Source organism: Anopheles nili, chromosome 2, assembly GCF_943737925.1.
Source record: "Anopheles nili chromosome 2, idAnoNiliSN_F5_01, whole genome shotgun sequence".
Classification (NCBI taxonomy): Eukaryota; Metazoa; Arthropoda; class Insecta; order Diptera; family Culicidae; genus Anopheles; species Anopheles nili.
In genome coordinates, this window is record NC_071291.1 from 66163947 (window position 1) to 66191896 (window position 27950).

The 27950-nt window shown below is 45.2% G+C and overlaps 5 protein-coding genes across 5 annotated transcripts; 3 read left to right on the forward strand and 2 right to left on the reverse strand.

The window, feature by feature from the left end:
• The first annotated feature begins 1003 nt into the window (after window positions 1-1003).
• Window positions 1004-20085, forward strand: LOC128731293 (uncharacterized). Its single transcript, XM_053824402.1, has 4 exons — window positions 1004-1248; window positions 17646-17781; window positions 18372-18885; window positions 18969-20085. Exons 1-4 carry the CDS (start codon window positions 1176-1178, stop codon window positions 19152-19154), a joined length of 909 nt encoding a protein of 302 aa, XP_053680377.1. The 5' UTR covers window positions 1004-1175; the 3' UTR covers window positions 19155-20085.
• Window positions 20086-20263: 178 nt separating this feature from the next.
• LOC128721165 (ubiquinone biosynthesis O-methyltransferase-like) lies at window positions 20264-21221 on the reverse strand. Its single transcript, XM_053814889.1, has 2 exons — window positions 20977-21221; window positions 20264-20906 (listed from the first exon to the last, which is right to left on the reverse strand). Exons 1-2 carry the CDS (start codon window positions 21219-21221, stop codon window positions 20264-20266), a joined length of 888 nt encoding a protein of 295 aa, XP_053670864.1.
• A 537-nt stretch (window positions 21222-21758) lies between these two features.
• Window positions 21759-24706, reverse strand: LOC128730796 (nucleolar complex protein 2 homolog). The gene has a single exon (XM_053823876.1). It carries the CDS (start codon window positions 24628-24630, stop codon window positions 21763-21765), a length of 2868 nt encoding a protein of 955 aa, XP_053679851.1. The 5' UTR covers window positions 24631-24706; the 3' UTR covers window positions 21759-21762.
• A 433-nt stretch (window positions 24707-25139) lies between these two features.
• Window positions 25140-26102, forward strand: LOC128731773 (ubiquinone biosynthesis O-methyltransferase, mitochondrial-like). Its single transcript, XM_053824914.1, has 2 exons — window positions 25140-25192; window positions 25256-26102. The coding sequence occupies exons 1-2, from the start codon at window positions 25140-25142 to the stop codon at window positions 26061-26063; spliced, it is 861 nt and encodes a 286-aa protein (XP_053680889.1). The 3' UTR covers window positions 26064-26102.
• Window positions 26103-26881: 779 nt separating this feature from the next.
• On the forward strand, window positions 26882-27813 carry LOC128728547 (ubiquinone biosynthesis O-methyltransferase, mitochondrial-like). Its single transcript, XM_053822178.1, has 2 exons — window positions 26882-26931; window positions 26997-27813. The coding sequence occupies exons 1-2, from the start codon at window positions 26882-26884 to the stop codon at window positions 27811-27813; spliced, it is 867 nt and encodes a 288-aa protein (XP_053678153.1).
• The last annotated feature ends 137 nt before the right edge of the window (window positions 27814-27950 follow it).

Genomic DNA, 27950 nt, shown 5'->3' on the forward strand with positions numbered 1-27950 from the left:
CAGAGCTCTGTTGAATACTACGTAGAACAGAACAAAATGGACCTTATCAATGGCCGATGTTAAATCAAAACAAAAACATGACAAGAAAAGAAAGAAATTAAAAAATGGCGAAGAGCTTAACAACAAAGATCAAATAACATTTTAATAACAAAGCAAAACTTGAAACACAGTAAATGTATTAGACTATGTTTAGATAGTTTTAATCAATTATTCAAAAAAATTTCTTTATGAGCTTTATTGTTTTATTGGTACTTTTAAATTTCAACATAATTACTTCTGTTGTTATGTATAATTTTTTAAAATTGAAATTTATTGATGGTACTGATAAATTTGAGTTATACAATAAATTTTTATTCAACATAATTTTCAATGCTTTTTCATATTAATTAGAAATGAAGCCATTATCTTTATACACCCTTCGTAAAAGCATGTTGAAAGCTTTGATGAAAAACACACCAGCTGGTGTGTTGTACGGATAGAGTGCGCTGTTTCGCGCTGGTATTTGTGAGATCTGACATCATCAAAGATACGATGTAGTAAAAGTAGACCTAACATGTGGGTCTTCGGCAGCATATAGTTTAGTCGGGTATCGCGAACCGATGCAAAAGCTACACTGGGCGACGAGCTCTCACATGCACGGACCCGCGTTAATACCGTATACGAAAATTCAAATATAACGGCTATATAAAAAAGCATAAATCTGTGGAGTTTTCCGCTAAAGTTTTTACAATTAAATCGCTTGGGTTTATAACATTTTAAGCGTGGTCTAGTTTCGTTTCGATTTCGGTAGATCCGATTAATGTTTCCCAACAGTCGACTGTTTTATTAACTCTGAACGAGCAACAGTGTGAAAAGTGAAGACCTTCAACAATCAGAAGCCATAAAAAGAAAGTAAAACGCACCCGCGCTACCCTCGACCATATAGTTACCAAAAGGCAATAAATAGTAGCGTAAATCGATTGGCAGTTGTCGATGAGGTTCATTTCATCGTATTCAACAACCCAAGTATCCGAATGAAGTTCTGTAACATTGAAAGTGCATTAAAGTGGTAAAAAGGTGTTAAATAAATTGTTATAAGACTATCCGTGTTACGAGACCGTAAGGACACACCGGCAAGGACTGTACTAAATATTAGGTTCTAGCTGCAAACAGGCTAATATAAATCAAGTACTACAATGCTTCCTGTACTAACGGATGTTAGCAAATTTTATAACCGGCTCAGCATCCTGATAACAGTGTTTATTACTGGTAAGTTTTAAATAATGCTTTAACTTACTAATTCTTTACATTAAATATGCTTTTGTAAGGCATCAGTTTGAAGTCGGGCTTGTTTCATTTGACCGCAGCAAAGACACTGCGCAGTTTTTATCATTATCATATCATTGATCATATTGTTTGCTAACGGATGATCACCATACAAGCGATAAATGTGTTACATCTCACCGAAATCCGGTTTAAATCAGTTCATGGACCCTCTGCGGGTGCGACCTAAAGTGATAAAAAAATGCAACATGTGATGATTCGTGAATGTGCGATCCCATCGTTTGCTTTGTGAGCTTGTCTGGAGAGCCTTTTGTGTCCGATGATACCCCAAAATGTGTCCAACTGATGCTACCTCCTTAAGTGCTAAATGGACCGTAATTCGTGGAAATCAACACGGATTCCGCCAGTGTGAAGTAAAGCTTTTCCCCCTCTTTAAGATTATTGGCTTTTGGTATCGAATATTTCGGATGCCTTAAACCAATACATGGAGAGCCAGGTTGCCAACCTGTTTTAAGTTTAACATATTGCACAAACTGGTTTCGAAAACAGACGATTGTTAAATTTGCAAAAAATGCTGTCAGCATATGTTGGAATAGACAACAATTGTTACTTGGTTTTGTGTAGCAAATTTCAATCACGTTACGAGTTTTATTAGCTGAGAGAGAAGTTTTTTTCCCATCTATTCTATTCCCATCTATCTGAAAATCCATCTTTTGATACAGCAAGATAATATGCATCTCGAACCTTGCACAATCAGAAAGACCTAAATGCACTGGATAAAGCATAATAAAGCTTTATTTTGATACCGTTTTGGTTTGCCAGCAAACACACTACCTTTAGTTTCCCGGAAAAAAAACACCACAAAACGTTTTAAATCAAGCAAAACATATTTTTATATTTCTATAAAACCAAATCAAAAGATAGTACACTGTTCTTTCGCACATTTCTGTGGGCTTACACACTACGAAATATTCAGTACGTATAGTTGTCATCAATCATACTTAAATGGCGGGCATCAAATTCCGACGTATCTGTTCTGGTTCAAAAGTGGGGAAAGAGGCTATTGAACACTGATAAGAAATACGCGCTATTCAGCATGAACCTACCTATCCAGTCATCTGATCACTCGAACGATGGTGGCGTGATTCAATTGAGGGCCAATTAAGCAACTTGGTTATGTAAATGGATGCATGTGAATTCTTTTCCTACTATCATTGCCAATCGTGCAAGTATTCGTAGCACAGCACTACAAGTACTTAAGATAATCTTTATCTAACAAATAGCTACTCAGAGCATATTTGAAACTATTTGTTAGAACTCACATGTGGGGGTTTGCAACCCTTAGATCGTAAAACGTTTGTTCATTACCATTGCGAACTATGAATGAATAACACATTTGCAGGCTTAGTGCAAACCAACACAAAGCTGGAAAGCGGTGATCGAGCGGCAATAGAAGCGAGAGGAAACGGACCAACTGCCTAAGTCACTTTTAAATTATTCACAGCACCTCGTCAGGTTCGTACCTTGCCAAAAAACGAATGGCGTGCTTTGTATTCCCCATGGCAGCACCAACTATTTGGCCGTTCGCCCACCAAACCCCTGAAAGGAAGGCTAAAACGGCACGCGCACCCACGACCAACTGCAGTTTGGCAGGGAAAGGTCTACCTTTCGGGGTTGTCAAATCGGTGACGCGAGGTTCACGGCTTGTGAAAAGAAAATCAGAAGCGGAAACCGGTCCAAGCAATGGAATGCCTTGGCAAGCGAAGTCATCCAATCGCGCCTCGCCAGAAATCGTACGATACGATGGCGTCACTTCGGAGGAACCCACCTGAGTCAATAGACCGCGTGGAGGATTGCCACAAATGTGTGACGTGGTAATACCAAGCGTGTAGAGTTACCTGAGATAGACACCCCTCCCTGGGACGAAGAGGCGCACGCCCAGGGGAGCCCCGTCTATCGCAACGGTTTCTGGAACGCACTGGGGGGAAGGGCGAATACATATCGGTATGTTTGATCTTCCTCGGCACCCCTTACGAGGCGAATGGCCATGCTTTTTAGGTTACGCTGCGCCTGCCCTTGTCGGTTTAGCGCAACTTTCGCTTGGTGCGGCAACGGTTTTGCGCATTCGATCGGTGAATGTTGATGCAGTTGCGGACCCAGACAGGGTTTCAGTTACCTAGCTTCGGTGCGAAACAGTAGCGTCGGTGCCTCGCTTGGGTTTCTTTCTTTTTCTGTCTGCAAATTTGTACCCACGATCACCTCCAACGCACATTGGGTACCAGTGGGTTGCGAAATTTGATTTTTTTCTTCTATAAATTTGTGAAGTAATTGGTGCTTTCAACCCCGAGAGTTCTGCATCTACAATAAATTGAAATATGAATGAAAATTTGGATCGGTAAACCACGTCACGGTCACGATCTGCCTCTGTCACTTTACCATTTTGACATCAGCTACTTAAAGTAGATCATATTATAGCTGACGTTATGTTTTTAATGGGTCAACTAACATTCGAAAAAAAAAATAGTTTAATATGCATATGACCGCTGCCTGTCCCACCATGCGATTTCTCGAGGTCCGTTGGCTCGCGTTGCAAAAAAAAAGCCTTCGCGATTGCGCGCGGCTGATCCGGTTTTGTGCTTTTCATTCATTCCAGCGATGGACCATCCTACCGCACCTTTACGGCTCGACACGTCGACAGACGAACACCGTTCTCCACCGTAAGGCGTACGGAAACTCCATGCCGGACGCGATCGCGTTACGGTCTCGCCTATCGCATGCGCACTCAAGCGAGGCTACAGCTTGCAGGTGAGCACCGAACCCGTGGGCCAAGGTCGGTCAAGGCAGTGAATGGAAACATCTCGATCGTTCGATGCTCCATACTGTCCCGAGGGCTCAACGTTTTCGTTAATTTAATGACTTAACTCTGGCAGCGTGAGGCTACAGCAACCATTTTTCCAGGCATTCCGCGGAGCATTAATGTCTCATTTCGCCACCCGGAATGCTAAATCCCAGAGCACACTTTTGAATCGTACGATGCCATATCGAAGTGACAGGGAGTGTAGATAAGATAAGGAACGCCACTGTTGGGTTAGTGACAGTGAAAATGCGCATGCTCATGGTCAGACAATCCCTCAAACTCGTCGCCCCAGAGATGACGGATAGATCTTACGCGTGACCCAACAAGTCAACGAACCGATGCGTTGGATGGGCAGAGAAACTCAAAGAAACCCGGAACATTGGCGATTCTTTGACGCACAACAATCCGTCAAAGAAAAGCGCCACTTCGGACGACCTCCATCGTAATGCGCAGTACGCAATGGCGAGAAATTGTGCTACAGCTTCCACGTGGCACACACGTCTCTGAGCGATGGAGCTCGCATGATGCCGATTTACGTTCACCTTGATCACGTGGCGTCGTACCCTTTATTTAGCACTATCGACATGCGATCGACTATCGATCAGGAGACAGGTTTAGCTGCAATTACCGACAGGGTGGGTGCGTTTTTATGGTAATCCGACTCGTCACCTGCAGCAAACGCCACCAAAACGCAATGTCTAAAAATAAGCAGCCAGTTTCGACCGGTTGCGTTCAGCGTCGACCACGGCACATCGTCTTGGTGGCCGGGTTTTTATGCTGGCGCACGTTTGCGGCACTTCAAAAATCCGTCAACGCAGCAAATGCGCGCGCAAAAAAACGCGGCCAACCACTAATAAACAAAAACACTTTTTACTGCCGCAGAACAACCGCACACGTCAAGGAACCGGCTGGGCGGCTGGGTGGTTCGTAAACAAACTCGCGTTGCGGATTCATCACCGTAAACACTGCGCATCGTTTCCTGCTTCACAGTTGGCGAGTTTTCCGCACCTCGTCGGCTAATTGTTCCACCGGTGCACCCTCGTTTCATGTTGGGCAGCGGCTGAAAATAACCTTCAGCGTTTGCGAAATAGATTCCCATCGATCCCTGGTCCTAGTGGCGTGATTTGCTCAGCTGCTGGGATAGCAAGTTTTGGGGCACTTTTTTGTTTCGCTTTGTTTGATCGATTTTTTGCTTGAAATCGTTTTTGTTCATCGATTCTGCCGATTGGCTGCGAATGTGCGGATTGAAACTGCTTGTAACAAAAACTTCCTGCGTCCTTACCACCTCGGAAAAGATCGTTGCGGTTGACGTCAAAGAACCTTTGACTGATCACTTCCTGGTTTACTGGTGTCAACGGCACACGGTACGATGGCGATGGTTTGAGTGCGTAAATTTAGCCAATTAGCCGTGCAAAGCCCTACCAAAAGGCACTCGTAAGTGGCCTTTTTCCTCCCTTCGTGAAAGAATTCGCACATGGTTGCAGACCACGCCACCAGTCTCATCCACGAGGACGCTGGAAAGAAACAGAGAGAGAGAGAGAAAGAGAGAAAAACTACTGCCACGGCGTCAATCAGTCTAATTGATTTTAATTCAATTAATTTATCGTGACCATTCCCACTCGCAAGACTGGTCGTGGTTTCGATAGGTCGTGAAGAAAACCCCCACCGAGAGGGCTTGCTCTTTCATGGGATGAATTTGTTGAACCAGGTCAATGGTGTGACATTGACCCGGGGGCTGGGAACCGTCAAATTATCTCCCGCAGTACCGCATTCCGAAGCTCATTCGCACGCCCCGTCGCCCCGAAGGGCTCGTCTTCAGCTCAACCGCTGGTGGTATGACGTGCGTAAGGGGCTTTTCCGAGGCTCCAATCGAAAGCCCCTCCAGCCATTTACGTCAATGGCTGCAACCGGCCCCACTTTAGGCCGCACTTTCCGCTGTTACGAACGATGGTACTCAAAACAAAATTCACCAAAAAAAAAAAATCCCCATACACAACCCGTGTGCGCCATCTTCACGTGCGTTTGCGCCCCTCTCGCGAGGGTGAGAAGTTCCCGTTCGCCTGGCTCGTTACGTCAACGAGTTCTTGCGCTTTTCCTTCCCCCAACAAGGCGGTTTAATCCGGTTCTCCCCAGACGTCAAGCTAGACGCGGGTCGATCGGTGCGGGAAGAGGCGACCGCGGGTTTACGCGTACGGCCGGTTTCGCCTTGCACGTGGCCCATCGATGCCGGTGCAGGTGTGTGTGTGTGTGCTGGTGTGTGATGGGGCCACCGACGAGCCCCCAAAGGCGATTGGTCGAGCGGTATCGTACGATGTTGTTAAGCATAAAACTAGCGTGGGGTTGTGGAAATGCGCGCTACCAACACTATCACATCACTGCTCGCTGTTTTTCTTTTCTTTTTCGCTGGCTATTATTGAGATTCCATCGCGCTTTCAACGCGGGGAATGCCGCGCGTGCATCGGCTGCCAACTCGAGCGTGAACGTGGCCGCGAGTGGCTTTAATTAAACTGGCACCTCACGCCCTTTTTCTCGCTCCACGCGCACTGTTTCGTCAGGCTGTTTATAGAGCTAACTGAGCTGACGATCGAATGATCGCGATGCGTGGTGGTCTCATTTTTTCCGGTATCCGATCACGACGCTCAGATGCATCGCGAGAAGGAATCGCGACGAGTAGGCGCTCGGGTGCAACGCAACATCGTTGCCGTCGCGTGATGACTGGGGAGTCAAACTCTCAAACATAAGTTTTCACGATGTTACGATCGCTATAAGCAGAAAAGAAAAGCTCAATCTTGCTTCTCTCATTCAACACGTGGTGTTGCTCCATTGTGATTTAGATAAGAAATCACGGCAATCGACATGACCCTTATCATGTGCTTTAGCTTTATCACAATGTCCGTCCCAACTGGCTAAACCGGTTATGTCCACCCGCGTTTAAACGCCCACGCTGCTATCGATCTTGACGCACGGGGAAAGAATAATCCCTCGGGCATTAGTGCTAATGCGGCCGATGTAATCGCTTAATGAATCGGTAGGGACATTTGTGACTTATCTAACCCCAATAAATTGCTGTTTCTTCGTGTTTTATTGTGCACATTCTTGCGCTTCTGATTTCCCACGGTTCTGCTACCTGTTTTTGGCCTCCCCTGGGGTTGCTATCAGGAAACTCTGCCGTCTTGCTAGTCGCCGTTCGGAACACTTTTGATATAATTAGAGTACGTTCAGTTCGAGCGGAAAACACCACACCACCGGAGGGAATAGAGCACACAGGAAGGACGCTATTTTTAAACAGAATTCAATTACGTTATGAACTGGTTTGGGTGGCCTTTCGGCATGACTCCGTCTCGCTATGGAACCGCACCGAAGGCGGTGATGATTTGCGATGACATACTTTTGACAGGACGGCTCCTAGCCGTTGCGCGCGAATTTGTTCCACTCTCTTGTTGATGACGTTGAAGGTTGGCGATGTTGTACAATGTCTAAGAAAAGATCATTCAAACGAATGAAAATGAAAAAGCAAAAAAAATCTCAAACCTCTCCCATAAACATGTCTGTCTGCGTCGCACACGAGGACAAAGTTCGCGCTTTGGTATCAATTATTTACTCCCGATGCGGAAGGTCTGTTTTACGTCATTCTGATTTGTTTTCCGCGGGCGGCCCGGCCATTTTTTTTCTGCCCACAACGTGCACGTGTGCCGTTGCGACGTTTGACGTCTTGGCGAATCTGTGCTAATTGATCTGTTTGCTATGCGCTCGCAGGTTCGCCATTGTTATTCGAAGGGTTTTTATTTACAAAACGTGAAAGTAAAAAGTTAGATTTGAATTTAAAGCAATCGAGCAAGCAGCATAGAAATTCGTTTCTAGCACCAACTGGCACTGTCAAATTTTCGCTCGTACTATTTTTACACTAATTCAATCGTTGTGATGGGCCGCGATGAGCGATGAGAATGTGCCAGAAACTCACGTGTACCACAAAACGTGGTATTTTTAGTTCCCTGCAAATAGCAAATTACCATTACCTGTGGCCTAATTGCACGCCGTGCGCTGCAGCTGTGCGGTTTGGCAACATTGTACAAATCTGCACGTTCCCCTCAGGTTGGTACAATGGGAAGTTCCATCAATGAGAGGCATAGAAAGTATTCATTCAAAGAGCTCGAACTGGACTTCATGCATGACACATATATCTCTCACAGAGTGCACTGGTTTGTAAAATATATTTTTGTAATAAAAAGGTAAAAAATATTCTTCCCAAAGCCATCCTTTCAACTAATAAATCAATTCATTCAGGACCGAGTGATTTAATGAAAAAATAAAGCATCGTTCTCGAACTGGTCGTGGTGGAAAGAGACGATATTTTTCAGCTAGTAAATGCACTCTGAAGCGAAAGTAATGCTATGGTACGACCGATGCAACCGAACAGACGCAAACGAACTCTCATTTTCCATTCCTGTTAAGAGCTCGAACAAGCCCCTGTGTGTCGGTTCCTTGTTGAATAACGAACGAACAAGCGAACGACGGAATAAAATACACCGTCCATCATATGTTGGATGTCTGAATCATCGGATGCGTAGCGAGGTAGGCATGCCTTTTCTGCAAATAACCGGCCCATGTAGCCGAGCTCTTGAAACACTCGGTACCGTTTTTTTGCACCGAGAAATGGCTCAATGTTTCGGTAATAATTTATTGGCCTACGGTTCGAGATGCAACAGACGATGCACTTGCTTGAGCATGTACCAGCTCATCATGTAACGATAGCTTGCACTCAAACAGCATCCGTAATTAGTCTAAAATCCTCCCCTTGCTAATGCTAATGCTAATCCCTTCCCTAGTGCAACAAATCGGTTGCAGATTACGGTATCATTTTCAACGCACGGTAATTAATGCATGGTACCGCACGAGTAATTCCCTCCCAGTAAACGTTTACGCTATCATTCTCACCTGTAAACGAAGCGTCTCGAGAGCGCCAGGTGGAACAGGTGTCAACAATTGGGTATCGCTCGTATCGCGTCCTCGACGGTTTCACCGAACCTTGCCAGAGAACGGTCGATGAGAGCGAGAAAATAAGCGTTTCCATGGATTACAATTACGCTACACGCCACCGATCGTCATGAGCTCGTAGCAAGCTGCGCCAGCACCGGGGTTGGCTAATGACAATTAGATTGAAATTACTACAAATTAATCGCATGCTTCGGATGCTCGCGTGTGGCTGGAATGTGGTCGTGTTCTTCTCCGTCCAACATTGGCTGTGCAATGCAAACACGCTTATTATCGCTTGAATACAGGTTTCCGCTTGCGTCGGGATGCTTGGTGTCGAAAGATTAAAGACGCACCAAACAATAATCTGTGAACTACCAGGCGCCTCCATCGTACTAATTTGTTTCAAGCACCGTCTCGCAGTGTTCTAAACACTATTCCAGCATTCACTTGGTTAATGTTATCGAGATGTAGAATCATAAATATAAGCATAAGTACTTTGATGTTTAGATAAAAAGCCATTAAAAATGCGGCAACCAACGCCTTCACCGCAGGATAAGGGGATTTACTAATTCTAGGGCATCCGTAGTGCTCTTAATAGGATTATTAGAGCATCCGTTAGACTTTTTTTTCCTCTTTGGTAATTCCACTTTTTATATAGTGATGCTCGGTGAATGTAGGAGTAATAATTCTCACACAAATCGCCAAGAATGGATTAAAAAATTAGCCAGCATAATCTTGCGAACAAATAATGAAACAAACAAAATGAAGAATTATCTTCCATGACTGCACGGGCTCTTCGGGATCGTTGCCTGCTTCCAGCCAGATAGATTACTATCTGCATCGCAAGCCAACCCAAAACGAGTGCTGTGACATCATCCGTAGTCTTCACGAGCCGAATGAAGCCACGCCAATGCCAGGCCGACTACAAGCGGTTATGAGCGGCAAGCTCGAGCAAGCAAGAGAAGCAAAACAAAACCTAGCTCGTTTAAAACAAAATCCGCCCAACTACGGTTTCGTGACAGCGACCGAAGAAACGATTCGTTGCAATTTGCTCCGACACCACCACCACTTCTCGACAGCTTCCTACGGCTTTCCAGCTGTCCTAGAACGTTCCGGGAGCCATGCCCAGAATCCGCTCGGCTCCCGTTCGCATGATGTGGTAAATTAATAATTTATGCATTAAGTTTACATCCTGCACCTGCAGCAGCGGGAAAGGTACGCGAGGGCCAAGCAAATTCGCCAACTAACACCACCGAGGCCCGTCACCACCTTGCGGAATTTTGCCATCGTGTCGTGCTTTTGGCATGGTGGAGAGCCTCGACGGAAAGGATAATCCGCGATGGCCGGGCCGCATGAAGCAACCAAAAAAAAAAAATAAGGACTACGAAAGCCGTTTAGCCGGTGGGATTGTGAGGGGTTCGTTTCGTCGACATCTACATCCGGTTCGCAGGAGGCCACATGTGTTTCCGGCCCACGGTCACCGGATCCTTCCGGTTGCCGGGTGGGACAAGAGTTGAGATTTTGCCCCGAAACCGAAACAGCGCGCGAGTGGTACGAGATTACGGACACCCGGTTGTGCATCTCGGATTTTGTGCTTTTGGTTTGCCATTCTTGGTGAGGCATACACATAAAGCTGTTATATTTAAATTGAATCCTTTTCATCAATATCGTTGGAAATTTACACACTGGCTCGTTCGCGAAATTGAAAACAAAACATATTTACTTAGAGCACAATTTATGTGGAGAAAAAAAATTAATAACAATTTTATTTATGTACTGCACCTTTAAGCCTTCTATCCCACCCGTACCGGATGGAAATTGTGATGAATAGCTAATCGACGTGACTTGGCACTAAAGAGAGTACGGTACACACAATAAAAAAACACATTCCCACCACCCATCGGAACTTTCATGTCCCAAGCTAATAGGCTTGCCAGGGTCGGTTCAACACCGTTTGTCTTCGAAATTCACCCCAAAAGAAACGACAAAAAAAAACGAGAAGTAAAATTAAAAAAAGTAATCACCAAAAACGGAAATGGTTTACGCCAAGGCGAAAACGATTAGCATGCACCCGGGTTCGGACGTTGTCCGGGAGGCTTCGGTGTGGTTCTTTTTTCTGTATTTTTGCATAAAACAAAATGAAGCAAAAAAGAGAGCATGCGAACGCACTTGCGGTTCGGGCCAATTTTCAGCACCAACCGGATCCGGCCGGTCTTCTCCCGGGCGGGCTGAAACGTGAGACCATATCCATCCCCATCCGGAAGCCGCGCGGCTCGGTAGCAGGTTCAGGTAGCGTGAACGGAAAGGATCAGCGAGCAAAAGTTTTCTAGTTTGAGGCTTTCCTCCTGCCTGGTTCAACGGGACCTACCAACGAGGGGACATGTTTTATGCAAGCATAAACGGGAAAAAAATGTGAGCGAGGAAACAAACCGGCAATGGAGAAAAGCATCTCTACACACACACACATAGACACTACCTATCGCAACGTTCTGATATCGTTAGAATTAAAAGCGGAAGTGGAAAAGGTAGTAGACCCGGTATTAAAGCGATGCCGCTCCGTTTTCTTCCGGCACTCAATCCTGGCCCGTGAAAATGCACCCATCCTACGCCTAAATGTAGGCAATGTCTGTTGGTCGTTTCATCCAGGTGGATAGCGTGAGGTTCCCTGTCTCGAAAGGATTAAGTCGAGCTGACTGTTCCTTGTGGCTGTAACGAAGCACAAAAAGAAGCAAAATAAAAAGGAGAAGAGCGGCACAAAAAAGGGAAATGGCTCCGTTTAACGTTGTTTGGGTTATTTCGTTTACGGTGTGCCTCGGTGGACGGGTTTATTGGCTGTAGTAGGTGTGAAACGTTTTCCTCTCCACGTACGTCGTATCATAAATATTGTAGTCGCTCAGGGAAATGTGGCCTAATTAGATTGTGGCTAAAGGGTGTGCACTTCTTTCGGCCATTGTGCAGCCAAAATGATTAAAAGATGCACAGTTTACAAGCCTTCACCAAATAATGTCTACTTCCGCTAGCATTACAGGGGTTTAACAGTCATTCAAATGTCCTTTTTCTTCGCTTCCTTTTTTATTTTGGCAAACCTCAAAAGCCACAAAATCACAACTGTATGCAGTGTGTCGGGTTACAGCTTAAAACAACGCAAACGTTTTAGTATACGTTTGCCCTGAAATGGAAGCTTAGAATTTAAATTAGTACATCCGTTGTATTTGTCCGTTAGAACCTTGGCCCAGTTTCTTGTTCCAATCCCATCATTTCGCTTCCTTAAAAGGCTTACTCAGTCCGGAGTTTCTGCTAACGCAATAATCACCCCGGCTGCTTGCTATTACCCGGGATCAACCAGTTGTGCTGCTTCCCGAATGTTCATGATACTTAAACGCAAATCTACGGTCAGTAAAGTAAGAAAAAATAACCGACACCAGGGATCGTTGCATTTAAATTTATTTAGCGTACGACCGTTTGTTTGCATTGCTGTTCGATTGCAACCACAAGCTCGGAACATTCCCCACCGCAACCGAGGTGTGTTTGTGTGGCTGGGTGTTTGTCCTTACGGCTCCATCCTGAGTCTGTGCGAATGGAAACCCACTACCTAGTGGCAACTGGAGCCATCTGAAGCCGCGATGGGGTGCTACTCTCTGGGATGGTTCCCGATTATTCGGTGCCTTGGGAGCCATTTTTTCTTCTCTGCTACCACAGCACCCCTGTCTCAAACCAGTGAATGATGTCCGTGCGGGCTAGCGCAAGTGGGTACAATTGATTTAAATTCTTCCCCATTGTAAAAGAGCTTCCCCACAATTCGCACCCGGCACCCGGTACTTGGTGTTGCTAAGGATTCGGATGCACGGTGCATTTTCCGACCGCGTAGCATTTCCGCTGCTATGGAAATGGAGCGACTCGCTGACCTGATGGCTTCTTCCATCCTCAGCTTGTGGCGCGTTTGTGGCCGGTGCAAATATTTAACCGTGTTCGACAAAGCCAAGAGCTGTTGCAGAATCGGCGGGAAGCTTCGGTGTGTGGGTTTGTGCAGCGATGCAAAGCGATGAACTTTGCGGTCAGTTGCTTCGGAAAGGCGAACGTTGTGAGCGGTGTGAGCGACATATTAAAGCAACCCACGCTCGGCACGGGCACCGAGCACGCTTCAATGGTTGAAGTTGTAATTGTCCCTTGACGATGGCGACGTGATTTGCGATTTCAATTCCACCAAACCATCGCTCATCGTTCGTGCGTTCGCGTGACGGAGCTGGTGATGGGTCGGTGGTGTGCTTGGAATATGCAAAACTACTCCAACGGTGACCTCCCAGCCTCTAAGCCCTTTCGAGGTGGAAAAGGACAGCAAAAAGTGATCATACCTTGACTTCCATATGCGGCGATTCACGTCGACAGTGGGTGGTGCAATATTTTATGCGGGAATCAAATGAACTAAAGTGATATTCAATCCACGTCCTGGAGACTGGACCCCGAGCCATCCCGGAGTGCGATGGAGTGGAATTGCATTTTGTTTGCATTTATCACGCCACCCACTCGACCGGGCGAGATTATGTTGCTACCGGTGATGATCTGGACACTAATGACCTCGCCTCGGTGGAGGTGGAATTTATGCGCGCGGTTTTTAGGTGTTATTATTTTTTTTTTTGTTACTCCGCGGTTTGCGCCGCGGTATCATTTAAATTAGGAGCTCGCGCTTGGAGCGGTGATGGGTGTGATTAGTTTCCCGGTTGGGAGCGGTTCTGCGTTAGGTTGCTCGAGCTGAACAGCATATGTAAACACGAAGCTGTAGCGCGGCTCCCATCCCGGCGTGTTTGATGTCAGATGGTGATGGATTGGTTTTTGATGAGCGAACTTGTATCGAGTGTGTGTTTTTGGGCCGGTCACGAAGCATCGCAAATATACTGGTAATATTGTGTGGACAAGAGAAAAAATAAACCATAAAAAGTATCCTTCATTGCAAATGAGATGATGTGGAATGTTTCTTGCTCCTCGTAGGCTGCCGTGAAAGTTCATTATTTACTGAAGAACGATCGTGTGAAATAATGGAGTTAGAGAAGGAAAGAATATACAAACGAGCACGTTGAGATGATATTTATTGATAGAATATCCTTTTTTATCATCATTGGAGTTAATAGAATAAATGAAAATATTCGTTTCGTTTGACGATTTGTGCATTTTAATTGAATAAATTTGATAATAAACTGATGTTTCATTTTATTTGTATTTTATTGCTCATTCTTTTCTTTATTCTCGTCAGAGTTGTGTAATTAATTTTCTTATTTAAAAGGACTATTGAGTTTTACTCCAAAAATAGAATTTCTCTTGATTATCCGCCCTATTAATGTATGCCAAGTTATACTGTGATAAAAACTTACACTATCGTACATGATTGGAAAACCCAAAAACACAAGCTTTTGTTTTGTGCTCGAAGTCCAAATTTCCACCACAAGCACTCCTCAACATAATGAAAATGTGCATCATCTGACGCCGACTTATCCCAACGGTCCACGCTCGCTCTCAGCAAAGGTCAGCGTGTCATTTCAGACATGAAAGGCGTTCCTGGGAAGCGTTAGCGCCGTTCAACGAACCCACGCACACGCCGGCTGCTTTATCGCCTGAACGCAGTAATTAAAAGCTCACCACAACCATTGATACATTAATCCGGCTCTAACGAAATCCACCATGGACACGAACGGCACCCGCCTGAAGGTACTGTTCCATTCGGTTGGCCACCGGAGGTGTTGATGTCCGCGAAACAATCCTCCCGGGTGGTTCTGCAGTTTTCCCCGGAACCACCGACATCCGCCCTTTTTTCCTCACCGTCCGCGACCGCCAATGGGGCATGGGGTCGCATTTCGCATCCTCGGTGTGTATCTTTTATCCATGCTGCATATTAAATTTCCGCATGATTTTAATTTTACTCCACTGCACTGCCTGCGGGATGGGTGCGCGAGCTCACGAACTGGCCGCTCATAATTGCAGCAGATCACCTGCCCGGCCACGGCAAGGATTCGCCCTATTCGAGGGCACACATTTCGACCGTCCCCATTCGGTGCCATTCGTCGCATTCAGGTGCGCCTGGCGCACTGACGAATGTGCTCCTTTATGGAGCCACGTGTGTGTGTGTGTCCCGGAGTGAACCTGGACTGGCCGATATTTCGCCGACAACTTCCCGTGGGGTGCATCCGCCGTGTTCGTGCTGAATATTCATTAATAATGGTTGCAGCCTCGTCGCTGCAAACCCGTTTACCATCGGCTTTCGGCAACCGGGGTAAATGTGTTCCTATTTTTTTTTTCGGTACCCCCACGGCTCCCGGTTAGCGAAAAACACAATCCCCGCAGCCGGAGAGAAGGAGCGCCAAAAAAAAACAGCAAAGCTCCGGAGAGGTCCAGTGGAAAAAGGCCGGCTCCATGCATTCCGGGGCATTGTTGCGAAAATTTAAATAAATGATAGCAGCATGCTTAAGCCGGACGTACGGGGATGTACCTGTCGGGATCTTGATCCTACGGTAAAGTAACTGCAACCGGACACTCGCGGGAAGGAAGCGATGAGGCGCACGTTTTTTGGGAGCCAGTGCCAGGAGGGACAAAAATAATTTACTCCATTTCGGCGCCTCGGCGCTCGAGCAATCGTCCAAACGGTGGTTCAGGTTGAAACCGAAACGCAAATATCGCTTACGACCCCTTTGCGCCAAAAGGCGGTGGAAATTATGCCAAAAAAAAAATAAAAAGGAAAAAATAAGAGCGAGTCCGGTGTGGATTTTTATTCCTTGCACCTCGCCGCGGAATTATAATGCAACACATTATCTGCCAAATGATTCCCGGGATCCTGTCTTCGCTCTCCTGCCAGCTCCTGGTGTCCAGCCCAAGAGGTGTCGGGAATCATTTGCATTTGTTGCGCCATTATGCCGGCAAACGCTGCAAGTGCTGCTGGAATGGTAGAAGGTGGCAAACGAAAACCCAACCAGAAGGATAATCGTAATCAGTTCGGCTCCTTGAGGTGTCCCGGCAAACCGCACAGCGTGGTTTATTATGGAACAAGATGGGGATTTGAGGTGGCGAAAATGGCGTTTTGATTGCGAAGCGATGATTGTGACCGGTTTGAATAAATACCAGCGAGGGAGATACTCGTTAGATAATGATCGGAAAATTAAAGGAGAATGCTGGGGTATTCAGGGTTGATGAAGCTTCACGAAACAGGTCCTTTTTTCGAGATAAAAAACACTTGTATGGAAAAAATGATTTATAAACGCTGTTTTTTTTTAGTTTATTTTTACTAAACCAACCAGGGCTGTGAGCGTACAATTATTCATTTGATCTGTTTTTTAATTATATAATTAAAGCGTATTATAATTTATTACCAACGTTTTGGAATAAAATAATCATTCATAAGGTTCCTTGGCCCGTGTTTGTATTCACTATTTTATTTTAGAAAAAATCTCACGAAATCACAAAATACTGGCACGATTTTTGGAGCATAAGCCAAAAACGACGAAACTTTGCAGCTATCGGTGATTTTTTTTTTCACACCTCTGATATACTATGTCTTGTTCGGTACGATTTTCCATTGATTATGCTGCTTTTTTGGAACCCATCCCCCTTCACTAACGATGGGTTTGCAATAGTTTCGATATTTCTTCTACGAATGCAAAGGAACAAACCCACGAGAAATTGCAAGTCTTTGAGCAATCGGAACCAGCGCTCCATTGGATACGGGATTTGTTCCGAGCGTTAATGACAGAGTTTGATGCCATATTTTGCCGCTGGGCAAAGAAACTCAAAGCGTAGATGGGTGAAATGATGGGTGAGGCAGAAAAAAAAATCCTACACCCCCCGTTTTACTCAAAAGACGTCAATAAGTTCAGATAACGCGCAAGTTCTTCGTCCCGAAGACGACATAAGAACCGAGAAGTTACTCGTTTTTCCATCACAACGGCTTTCCGCCAACGGTATCGCGGTGAATGGTGAACCCATCGAAGCGTCGTGGCGGAAAGTTTGTGGAAAATGTCCGCCCAAGCATTCACTTTTGCTTCCCTGCACCGGAACATTTGTGCGTTTTGGTGAGACCTCACATTATCGCAACCGCCTGCGGGAGGAAATCAACGAGAAAGCGTGATGGAAATGGCGGAGGGAAAAATATATATATTATCGCCAAAATTCCATGCCGAATCGTGGTCAAGCGCACGGGCAGCATAGTTTTCCTGCCATGTTTTCCTTTCCCAGCGCATCGCTCGATCCCGATTTCCGATCCGGCGGTACTTTGATGGAAACCTCTTTTAAATGAATTTTTAATTTGAAAAACTTTCCGAACCACCACCGCCGGAGCTGGTGGCCGGCGGCAATTTGTGGGATGAGTCGTCGGAAACATTCTTTCGATGAATTTACACTTCGAGCGCTATTTTTTGACGTGCCTTTTAATTGGTTCGTTCCACTTCTTTCAATTTCTAATTTTCTTCCACCATTTATTTCGTCCTCTCGTTCTCGCCATCTCTCTCACACACTCTCTCTCTCTCTCTGTCTGCCGCTGCCGCATGTCCTGACATCGGATGTCCTGGTGCAGTGAATGTGTACCGAGTACGAGCCGACAACTGCGGTCAAGAGGAGCTAGCCAAGTGCGCCCGCCCGTTCCAGGTGATACAATCGTCGACGGATCTGTCCATAGCAACGAAAAAGGAGGACCTGGATAAAATATGCCCGTAAGTTTGCGTTCTGCTTATAAATTGTAGTTTGCCGCGCTTTTTCTTTCACCCCATTTTCATGCGCTCGTTTCACCGTTGTCCGTGCGTTTCGTTTTCCCCGTAAGCCGGGTCCGGTAAGCGGCATTGTTCCGCACATAAATCTTCTCCCGTTGGGTACGCGACTTATGCTGGAAGTAACGAACAGCAATTAACACCGAGTGGCAGAGCCGGGAACGTTTCGACTTCCGACTGGGGAAGGTTGAGAGATGAAAAAGTCAACACTACACTTGCTGGAATGTCCGATGAGGTTAGTTAGTTGAGGAATACTTTTTTCGCCATTTTAAAGCGAATGCTAATGGTATCATACCATCTGCTGGAAAAGGACTATGTTGGGAAATTTACAGGACTTCAATCACGTTACAACATGTTGGATTTTTTTTCCTATTTTGAACAATTCTCAAAAGAGGAGTTTACAAAAATAGATTGTAGTTGTTTGAACTCAAATGAAATCTCCTTTTCACGTGCCTTTTTCCTCGGCTTGTAGTTTTAGAACCCCATTGTTTGCCAATATACTAAATCGCTATCCTTTCCAAACCCCATACTTTCAGTGATCTAAGCAATGGTTTGCATTGCATAAGAAGCTACACACGGCGCTGTATGACCCTCGATCAACGCAATCGCTTTAACGAGCTGTACAACGGCACGCATCAATTCGTGCGCGACCTCTGCCGGGAGGGCGAGTACCAAAGCGAGTACCTTTCGCACGCACCCTGTCTGCAGTTGGTCCGCCCGGATTATGAAGTTTGTGGCCGGAAGTATCACCAAACTGTGACGGCGATCTCACAACAGTCTACTCAAGCACCGCATCACCATCAGCAACACCACGAGCATCAACATTCAGCAGGACACGAAGACGGATCGGCGAGTGGACAGCATCACGAAAGACGACACAGGAACCACCGAACGGCTAGTCGTACGGACGAGGACGACGTGCGGACAGTGTGCTGTTCCTTCATGGAGTATCTCGATTGTTCGGAAGCGGCCGCCAGAAACACGTGTGGACGCGAGACGGCTAAGTTTACGCGCGGTTTTCTCGACAAAATGTCGTCCACGCTGATCAGGGTGAGTTGACGATCGCAGCGCAAAGGATCTCCCTTACGAGCTCTGCTTACTGACACTGGTTTCGTTCGGTTCTGCTTTTCCAGATGTACTGCGAGAACTACTACAAGTCGAACAAGTGTCCCTCGATGTACACGTCCGCTTCCAGCAGTCAGTGGAGTCAGCTCCACAGCACGGTGTTGCTGGTGATTCCCACGATCGTCAGCACGATCGGCAGCTGGTCATCGGTGTGGTGGACGCTTCGACCCGCCAGCTTGCTACGGTTACGATAATTGAAGGCGCAAGGATGAAAATCAATAAATTTCCACACTAGCAAAGGTCTGCTTCCACGCAACGCTAGGTCGCTGAGATAATGCCTAATCGTAGCTAAATTTTGCGCACTGGTTTGCGATTTAAATTTTTTCCGCGATTTAGCGATGGTACAAATCGCTGCGGTCTAGTAAAAAGGGAAAACTGACGGGAAAGGCGTACAGTCACGCCACGGTACACCCCGTTACAGCGCAATTGGCAAATTGAATCCAAACCCCCCTCAAACCGGCACATGCCAATCGCGTTGAATTGAGCGCCATCATGCTCATCAGGCGCGATCGCCGGCAGCTAGCCGTCGGTTGTCTAAGTCTCGTCACCACACCAAGTAGTGCAATTAAGGTTAATTTATTTATTAGGCACACTCGGGGTGTTTTGCGACCGTGACGACGTACTGTAGACTACGTACGGCCCTGCCGTTCGATCTAGTGACCCGGGGATGGAAGCGCATGCTCTCGATATTTGAGATGTTGTGATTTTGGGTTTCGCGTGCGATTGCCAGAGATGTAGATATTGTTCTTACAGATTAGCACGTAGAGATCTAGAGCGAGATCGGAGAGCTTGCTGACACAATTGCGCCACCCATCCCCACAAAAATGCCAGTCATAGTTTGTAGGTCAGTAAATGATTCTATCACTGCTACTGCCGGCACTAGCAGGCGTTCGGCGAGAGGCAGGAATTCATATCCAAAGCAAGCAAACGTGTAAAGTAACTAATTCGTAGAGCTTAGAGCGTATTCTATTAGGTTAGGCCGTTGATACAACGGGACAAACCCGGGATTTGATGAATAAGACGTTAATATACTATGTAATACTGATCTACTCATAGGCTCTCAAATATAAATCACTCATCAAGCGTACTGTGGCGAGTTGTTGCTCATTATTATATTTTCCACATATATCACTTACTCAAAAACTATCATCCTTAATGAAAGAAAAGTTGGTTGGGTTTTAGTTGAAAGAGTTTTTTTTTGTATTTTAAAGAAAGCCTTCTCGTTTACCGTATTTAGTTCTTGGAAATTTCTTTCACATCAGTCATCTCTTCCGGAGCTGTTCCAGTCGTCGTGCTGTCCATTTCATTCCTTGATCGCATGCAACGCGTAGCCCATCTGCGGGAACGGAACCCAAACCCATTCGTCCTCCCAGAACTTCAGGTAGTACGGTCGGCGTTCGATCGTGCGGCAGCTGTAGCCCTCGAGCATAGCCTCCGCTTCGTCCATCGAAATGAACTTCTCGAAATCGTGCGAACCTTTCGGAAGCCGCTTCGTAATGTTTTCCAGCACCACCACCGATATCGCCCAGCTCACGAAGCTCTTGTTCCACGTGGTAATGAATATGGAGCCGCCCGGTTTCAACACCGCCGAAATGTGCTTCAGTAGCGTGCTCTTGTCCTCAACATGCTCGATCGTCTCGGAAAGCACCACCACATCGTACTTGCCCTTGGCGCTTTCCCAGTACTCCTCGAGCGATTTCATGTGGTACTGGCAACGGTCCTTGATGTCTGATTGCTGCTCGGAGTGTGCTCGTGCCACCTCGATCAAGTGCCGCGCCGGATCAATACCAACCACGGTCGCGTGCAGTTTGGCGAGAGCTTCCGTGTAGATTCCTCCACCACAACCGACGTCCAAAATCGTGAAGCCTTTGAGGGCGTCCGTCGTGTAACGCTGCTTGCGATCTAGCTTGCCAGCTTTGATGAGCCCTTCCACAACCATCGGAACTCTAAAAAAAGACACGCAAGATCTGTGGTGTACTTAAGCTCTTTAATGCATCAGCCACACGTCGTTCTCACCTCAGCTTGTTCAGATTATGAAGCAAAACCATAGGACCTTTCGGTTCCCACCAATGCGCGGAGAGCTGATCGAAGGTCGCAATTTCTTCCTCGGCCGTGCTTTTCATCGATAGACCCTCCATCAGGCTCAGGAAGGCAATCGACACCTTCTGAAAGGCTCTTGCAAACATCGATTGGAAGAAGGATAACACCAGCATGAAAATGACGAAATGGCTCGACTGCGTCACCGACTTGTTGTTCTCCATGGTTGCACGTGGTTAATCGATCACAGTAGCACTGAAACTCTTCTATCGATGGCAATCACACAACTGACACCGTTCAAAGCGCACTGCAGAGCTTTTAAAGGGCAGTTCAAAATCCTTGGGTCGAGCAACTCCATGGAAAATAGTAATTAACACCATCCTGTTGGTGTAGTCACGCGTTTGGAGCTTTAGCGCCGGGAAACGAAACCGCAAGCGCTGGCACGCCATGAGCGCACGAAATGGCATTAAAATATAGAGCAAACCAAAACATCGCTCGCTCATGCACACATATTCTGTGACCAAAACTGGTACAATAGCCATTGCCATTTATTTACTTCAATACTTTTTTACGTGTTTTGTGAGAAATAAAATCAGTTTGGTTTAAAGAATGTTTCGCAAATAAATACTCTCCTTTTCTTTTCGTTTCTTTCAAATGTATTGTTCGGAAGTATACATAAAACCAACCAAGTTTGAAATATTCGACGGACATATTCCTCCGAGAGCCAATTTATTCAATATAGTGTACAATACTAAACACGATCCTCTAATCGTCCCAATCGTCCAACTTCAAATCCTTTACAATGTCTACCTGTTCTGAATCTTTTCCATCTTCTAGAGGACATTCTTCATCGCTATCTGGTTGGGCTTTTTTCTTTTGTTTATCTGACTTCGCACTTCGCTTCTTCGACACCTGTACTTCCTCTTCCTCATCTTCCTCCTCATCCTCGTCATCTTCTTCATCCTCAGAATCCATTTCTTCATCGCCACTATCTTCTTCCATGCCCGATTCATCGTCGTCTTCTACATCGCTATCGTCCTGCTCCATGTCATCGAACCCGATGTTATCGTCATCCTCACCCTCGTCGTCGGATGGGAACAGCGTCACTGGACCGTCCTGTTTCTTCCCGGGCTTCTTCTGTAGCTTCTTCAACGTCGGCAGATGGTAATCGCTGATCTTCTCCGAATCCGTAGCGTGTCGCCGTTTGACCGATTCCGTTTCCTTCGCCACCGTGGCGTAGAACTTCGCTAGAGGCGTACCCTCTACGCGAATCGTCTCTTCCCAGGCGCGGATACGATCCACCTCCTTGAGCGGAATATTCATTTTAATGCGGCGCTTTTCCATAAATTCGTAATTCTCCATCAGCTTGTCGCTCAGTTGCTTCATCTTGCGCGAGTATTTGTACTGTTTCGTTGACTTCGCGTAATGGCGGAGCTGCAAAATGATTGGTAACACAATCTCCGGGAAGGCAACCGATGCGGACTCGTTTGCTGCGAACTCCAGCACCAGCTCATAAATCTGATCGATCACGGCGTCTTTAAATGCATTCTCCTGGATGTTGGCCGGTGAAAACCGCAACAAGCACGTAAGATTGACGGGTCGCATTGACAGCTTTTTGTGATCTTCGTTGAAGCTGTTCGATCGCAATACCTCCACCAGGAACGGTAGCACCGGAATAAAGATGTTAGTCTTGGCATTCAATTGTATAAGGATGCGACAACAGTGGAAGCGCAGCGGGAAGTACTGCGCTGAGGGAATCAGCTTCATGACACCGATCGTGATCGAAACGAACGGATAGATCAACGGCTCGAGCGCGCCACCATGTGCATGAGCTGCTCCAAGGATATCGCCCCATAGTTTCAGTGAATTGATGTACTGCCAGTTGTAGATGTACTGGTAGCTGTCCTTCTTCTGCAGAATTACGGCATTTCGCAGATGGATCGCTAGCTGGCGGATGTACAGAAACATGTGCTGGTAGGAGAGATTGAAGTTAAGCAAGAACAGCTCCGCAAGCGAGCGCCGCATGAAGTTGATGTTGGGCAAGGTGTTCGGGGATACAAACTTGCTGTTTTTAACGTACGCCAAATACATCGCCTTTAGGACGTTACTCAGGAAATGTGACTGTTGGGCGTGCGTTATCTTCAGAATGCACATGAACGCCAGGACGCGAATCGTTTCCTCCTCCGATCTGCTCCAAATAACGATCAGACGTTTCAGCATCGGTTTCGTGATGGTTTGGTAGCACACCAAGATGGACGAAAACTGGTGCAGATGCTTCAGCAGCACCGACATGATGTGAGGCGAGGACACGTTCTCAAGCAAATTGGTCAGATCGATCAAGTACGTCCGGATACAGGACCTTATCTTCTTGAAACGTCTGTCATTCTTCAGATCCTTGAACTGCCTTTTATCATTCATCGCGAGGAAACTTCGAACGGCCGACCCGAGATGCAGGACGCACGTTTGCACGATACCGTTGAAGATAGCTGAACCTTGAACGCGATATGCAGGAATTACACTTTTATCTCCTGTAACCGAATAGAGTGCCGAATTAAAGGCTTTGCAAATGCTCCGTATGCCCTTAACGTGTTTCACGGGCATGTTGGTTAAATCGTTCGTCCAAGATCGCAGCATTTTGAACGTCACCTTCTTGCCGGGTGTGCTGTCGTCGTCTTCAACGTCTTCTTTCTCGTCATCATCATTCTCCTCAGCATCATCGCCATCACTACCATCCTGTTCTTCGTCATCATCCTCATCTGGATCAAAATCACTCTCATCGCTGGCCACTTCTAGTTTGCTTGGTAGCTCGTGGATGCTACCCTCTTCTTCTTCGTTTGCGTCAAGTTCGTCGTCGGTATCGTCGAACTCAGAATCGCTTAACTCTCCGAACTTTAATAGTTTTTCATCATTCTTTTTCAAGAATGCGAACAATTCTGGATCAGTAGTCTCGAGTCTAGCCAGGGCCTGTTGATGCTCTTGTTCTACCTCTTTCATGGTGGACTCACAATCTGAGTTTGCTTCATCGTCGGAGTCTTTTTTTGGCGATAATTTTCCTTTCTTTTTCTTGTCTTTTGCCAACCGTTTTGGTTCCGGAGAATCATCCTGTTGTTCAAGCTTTTTTTCCTTTCCAATTGGCTTGTCTTTGGACTTTTTTGCCGCATTTTCTTTACTCTTTTTCGTCGCATCTCCTTTAGACGCCGGGCGCGCTAGAGAGTCAACAGAACTTTGACTATTTTTCACATCCATCACCTCAGTCGCTTGGCGCTTCTGTTTCTTTGCTTTTCCATTGATCTCGCCCTTTGGAACCATTTCTACCACCGTAGATTTTTGTTCCTTTCCATTGAGCGGCGGTTTGGCTCCATTTATCTTCTTTTTGACCGGTCCTGTTTCTGGTGATGCAGATTTCGCTGCCATCGCTAGTTTAGCCGTTTGTTTCTTGCTGGTTTTTGTATTTAAAGTATTACCATTTGCGTGCGGCATGTGTTTCGCTTTTGCAACACCATTCGATTTCATTTTAGTCTTACGCTTTTCTTCTGGTTCATCATCTCCCACGTCCACATCCATGTTGTCCAGAAAGTTATCCAGGGACATGTTCTGAAAGTCTTCCTTTTTCTTCGACTGTTTCACCTTCATGATGAATAGTTAGAGGTACTTTTAAACGCTATTAAAGGTGGAAAATCTAATAGAATTGCAAGTTATTCACTTTTTACTACAGAAAATAGATTATACCGGGCAAATTTGACGCGCACGTGTTTATTAAAGTACACATTGCCTCGTTATGCTTTATTTTGACAGTGGTTGTCAACAGAGTAGCTCAGTGTTGCTCAGTGTTGACAAAAGTTTGAAATAATAATTTTTCGTATTAGAAAAGGCACATAAATTTTGTATTTATTTTATTAGCATTGAATATTAAGTAATATTTGTATACAACTGGTTAGTCGCTTGCTCAGAACTTGCTTTTATTTTTCTATTTTCGATTTGCACAACATGGTTTATGTACATATGGTCTAGATCAGTGTCGTACGTCAAATCCGGTTCTTAGATTTATCAAACTATTTTTGTTTGTTTGGAAACAAACAACAGCCGGCAATTAGCATTAGTTTCGTTTTTTTAAGTAGTTATCGGCATAGTTTACTTAAACAATGATTGGCTCGCGATCTGTACGACTATTTCATGCATCAGTTTTAATAAGAAGGTAAGGCAACAGCACGATTTGTGACAAAACCGAATGACGCAATATTTTTTCCACCCATTCTAGAACATCCCGCAGTTTTTCTTCGCCGTCAGAAACTATACGAACACAATACAGCAATGTTGATCTGCGAGAAGTAGAGAATCTTTCCAAACAGTCAACGGAATGGTGGGATCCGCACGGACCTATTCGAGGATTGCATGCGATGAACACTTTGCGCGTGCCATTGATTCGAGATGGGTTGATTGCAACGGGAACAGTAGAAAAAAATCGTATCAACAAGCCCAATGTTCTTGAAAACCTGAACATCCTAGAAGTTGGGTGTGGTGGAGGGATTCTCACGGAGGCTCTAGCTCGATTGCGTGCCAATGTAGTCGGTATTGATCCAAGCGAAAAGTTGATCAAGGTAGCAGGGGAACATGCCAAAGAAAGCACATCGCTGAAACCGGAACACATACAATATCATACGGAAACCATTGAACAGCATGCGGCTAAAAATGCTGAGCACTACGATGCCGTCGTGGCCTCGGAGGTGCTAGAACACGTGAACGATAAGGTGGCATTTATTGAGCAATGCTTGAATGCACTCAAACCTGGTGGATCACTGTTCATTACAACGATCAATAAGACAACGCCATCCTGGCTAGGGGCTATCGTAGCGGCAGAGCAAATTTTCAAACTTGTTCCAGAAGGCACTCATGATTGGGATAAATTCATATCTCCGCTCGATTTACAGAGAATTTTGACCAGCTACAGTTGCAACACTATTCTCATTCATGGAATGTTTTATCAATTTTGGTCCAATCAGTGGTGCTGGGCTCAGAACACAGATATAAATTATGCGCTCCACGCAGTTAAAAGCAAAGAACTATAAATAGTGCTTAATATAAAAAAATATTTATATATTATTCCGCAACGGCATGTGAATCAAAATAAAACAAGACGCTAATTTACTGTATCATATTAGTTACGTTTTTCATCCTTCCACATAAGCAAAGCTCAATAGCTTTTAACGTCAACCAAACGTAAAGAACTATGAGTTGAGATTTTTTCAGACGTTTATATTTTATTATCATCATTTAAGCCCGCCAAATTAATCTAAACTCTTCCAAAACATATATGAAAAAAAGCTTGTTTTGATCGCAGCTTAACGGTTAACCGGTTCGTTAATAGTAAATAGGGAAGAGCTTTTATAGTATATGAAAACTTCAACAATTATTACAATATAGTTAAACACGATCGAAAATGAATTAAGCATTTTGTTTTATTTGTATTTTAGTTGTCTTCGTCCTGCACTATAGGATCTTGGACGATAGAATACCATTAGACAATATTTCAATCCTATACTTTCAAAAATACAATCTCGTGAAAAGCTCTGGAAGGATGAATTATCCTTACGTGGCAAAAAAATAATAGACACACGTGATTAAGAGATATTTAAATTTAAAATTACTCAATAGTTTCAGTTATTCAAAGCTGGTTGTAATTTTGCGGTATAGTACAAAAAACAGCGTTATAAAGCTGTATGACAAGAATACCTGTTTTCTTCAAAACCGGTTTTTCTTAAATTTAAAGAACAAGAACAAATACGAAGTCAATCCCTTAGAACAATTCCGATTCAAATTTTCTTTAAACGCTTTTCTTCGCTTCGGTCGTATTTATAAGTAAAAAAGCTGAATCGTTTTTGTAGCCATGCTTATATATAAACTATTTGTGCCACAACGATTATACCTAACGATCCGGTAGTGATTAATTTAAAATTTACTGCAAAGCAACGTGTTACCACGATTTTTTTTTCATTCCTTAGAACTTATCGTGATTTCTCGTCAGCTGCAAAATTTAAACAAGCATCCTTCAGCAACGTTGACGAGAAAGAAATGGAACAATTCACTAGACATTCTGCAGAATGGTGGCACCCGCACGGACCAGCTCGCGGGCTACTTGCCATGAATGCAATTCGCGTTCCATTGATACGAGATGGACTTATTGCAGCGGGAGCTGTTGAAAAAAGACGTATCTTTCGACCAAACGTTTTGGAAAAAGTGAACATTCTAGAAGTGGGTTGTGGTGGAGGATTTCTGACGGAGGCACTTGCTCGATTGAGAGCCAACGTGGTCGGTATCGATCCTTGCGAGGAATTGATTAAAGTAGCTATAGAGCATGCTAAAAAAAGTACAACAATGGAGCAGAATCATATTCAGTATAAAGTGGAAACCATCGAACAACACGCTTCTAAACATGGCGAACGCTACGACGCAGTAATAGCGTCAGAAGTATTAGATCACATAAATGATAAGGAGCTGTTCATTAAGCAGTGTTTGGATGCCCTCAAGCCAGGAGGATCCATTTTCATTAGCACGATCAGTAGAACTGTTCCGGCTTGGGTAGGGATAATTTTTGCAGGCGAGCAAATTTTAAAGCTCATCCCAGAAGGTTCACATGAATGGCATAAGTTCATAACACCTCAGGAAGTCGAGCGCATCCTGTGCAGGTATAACTGTAACACTGTTTTGGTCCGAGGCATGTTTTACCAATTTTGGTCAAACCAGTGGTCCTGGACGGAGAATACTGATATGCATTACGCTCTTCATGCCCTTAAAAACTACAGTTATTCTACAGCGTAATGTATTATTTGAATACGAGGGTTTCTTATCCGATCCTCAGATTGCAACATTTTATACCTGATGTTCTCAGAAGAGAACTGCTATACGATCTTGTGCTCGAGGTTATCCTTTGGAATCTGTTCATGTAATACGTTACT

Excerpts from the sequence above, each read along its gene's own strand:
- LOC128730796 (XM_053823876.1), bottom strand. The coding sequence starts at position 24,630 with ATGAAGGTGAAACAGTCGAAGAAAAAGGAAGACTTTCAGAACATGTCC.
- LOC128731773 (XM_053824914.1), top strand. The coding sequence starts at position 25,140 with ATGATTGGCTCGCGATCTGTACGACTATTTCATGCATCAGTTTTAATA. Across the intron at positions 25,193-25,255 it reads GCATCAGTTTTAATAAGAAG|AACATCCCGCAGTTTTTCTT; the intron begins GTAAGGCAACAG and ends CACCCATTCTAG.
- LOC128721165 (XM_053814889.1), bottom strand. The coding sequence starts at position 21,221 with ATGGAGAACAACAAGTCGGTGACGCAGTCGAGCCATTTCGTCATTTTC. Across the intron at positions 20,907-20,976 it reads CATAATCTGAACAAGCTGAG|AGTTCCGATGGTTGTGGAAG; the intron begins GTGAGAACGACG and ends GTCTTTTTTTAG.
- LOC128728547 (XM_053822178.1), top strand. The coding sequence starts at position 26,882 with ATGCTTATATATAAACTATTTGTGCCACAACGATTATACCTAACGATC. Across the intron at positions 26,932-26,996 it reads CGATTATACCTAACGATCCG|AACTTATCGTGATTTCTCGT; the intron begins GTAGTGATTAAT and ends TTCATTCCTTAG.
- LOC128731293 (XM_053824402.1), top strand. The coding sequence starts at position 1,176 with ATGCTTCCTGTACTAACGGATGTTAGCAAATTTTATAACCGGCTCAGC. Across the intron at positions 17,782-18,371 it reads GACCTGGATAAAATATGCCC|TGATCTAAGCAATGGTTTGC; the intron begins GTAAGTTTGCGT and ends CCATACTTTCAG. Across the intron at positions 18,886-18,968 it reads TGTCGTCCACGCTGATCAGG|ATGTACTGCGAGAACTACTA; the intron begins GTGAGTTGACGA and ends CTGCTTTTCCAG.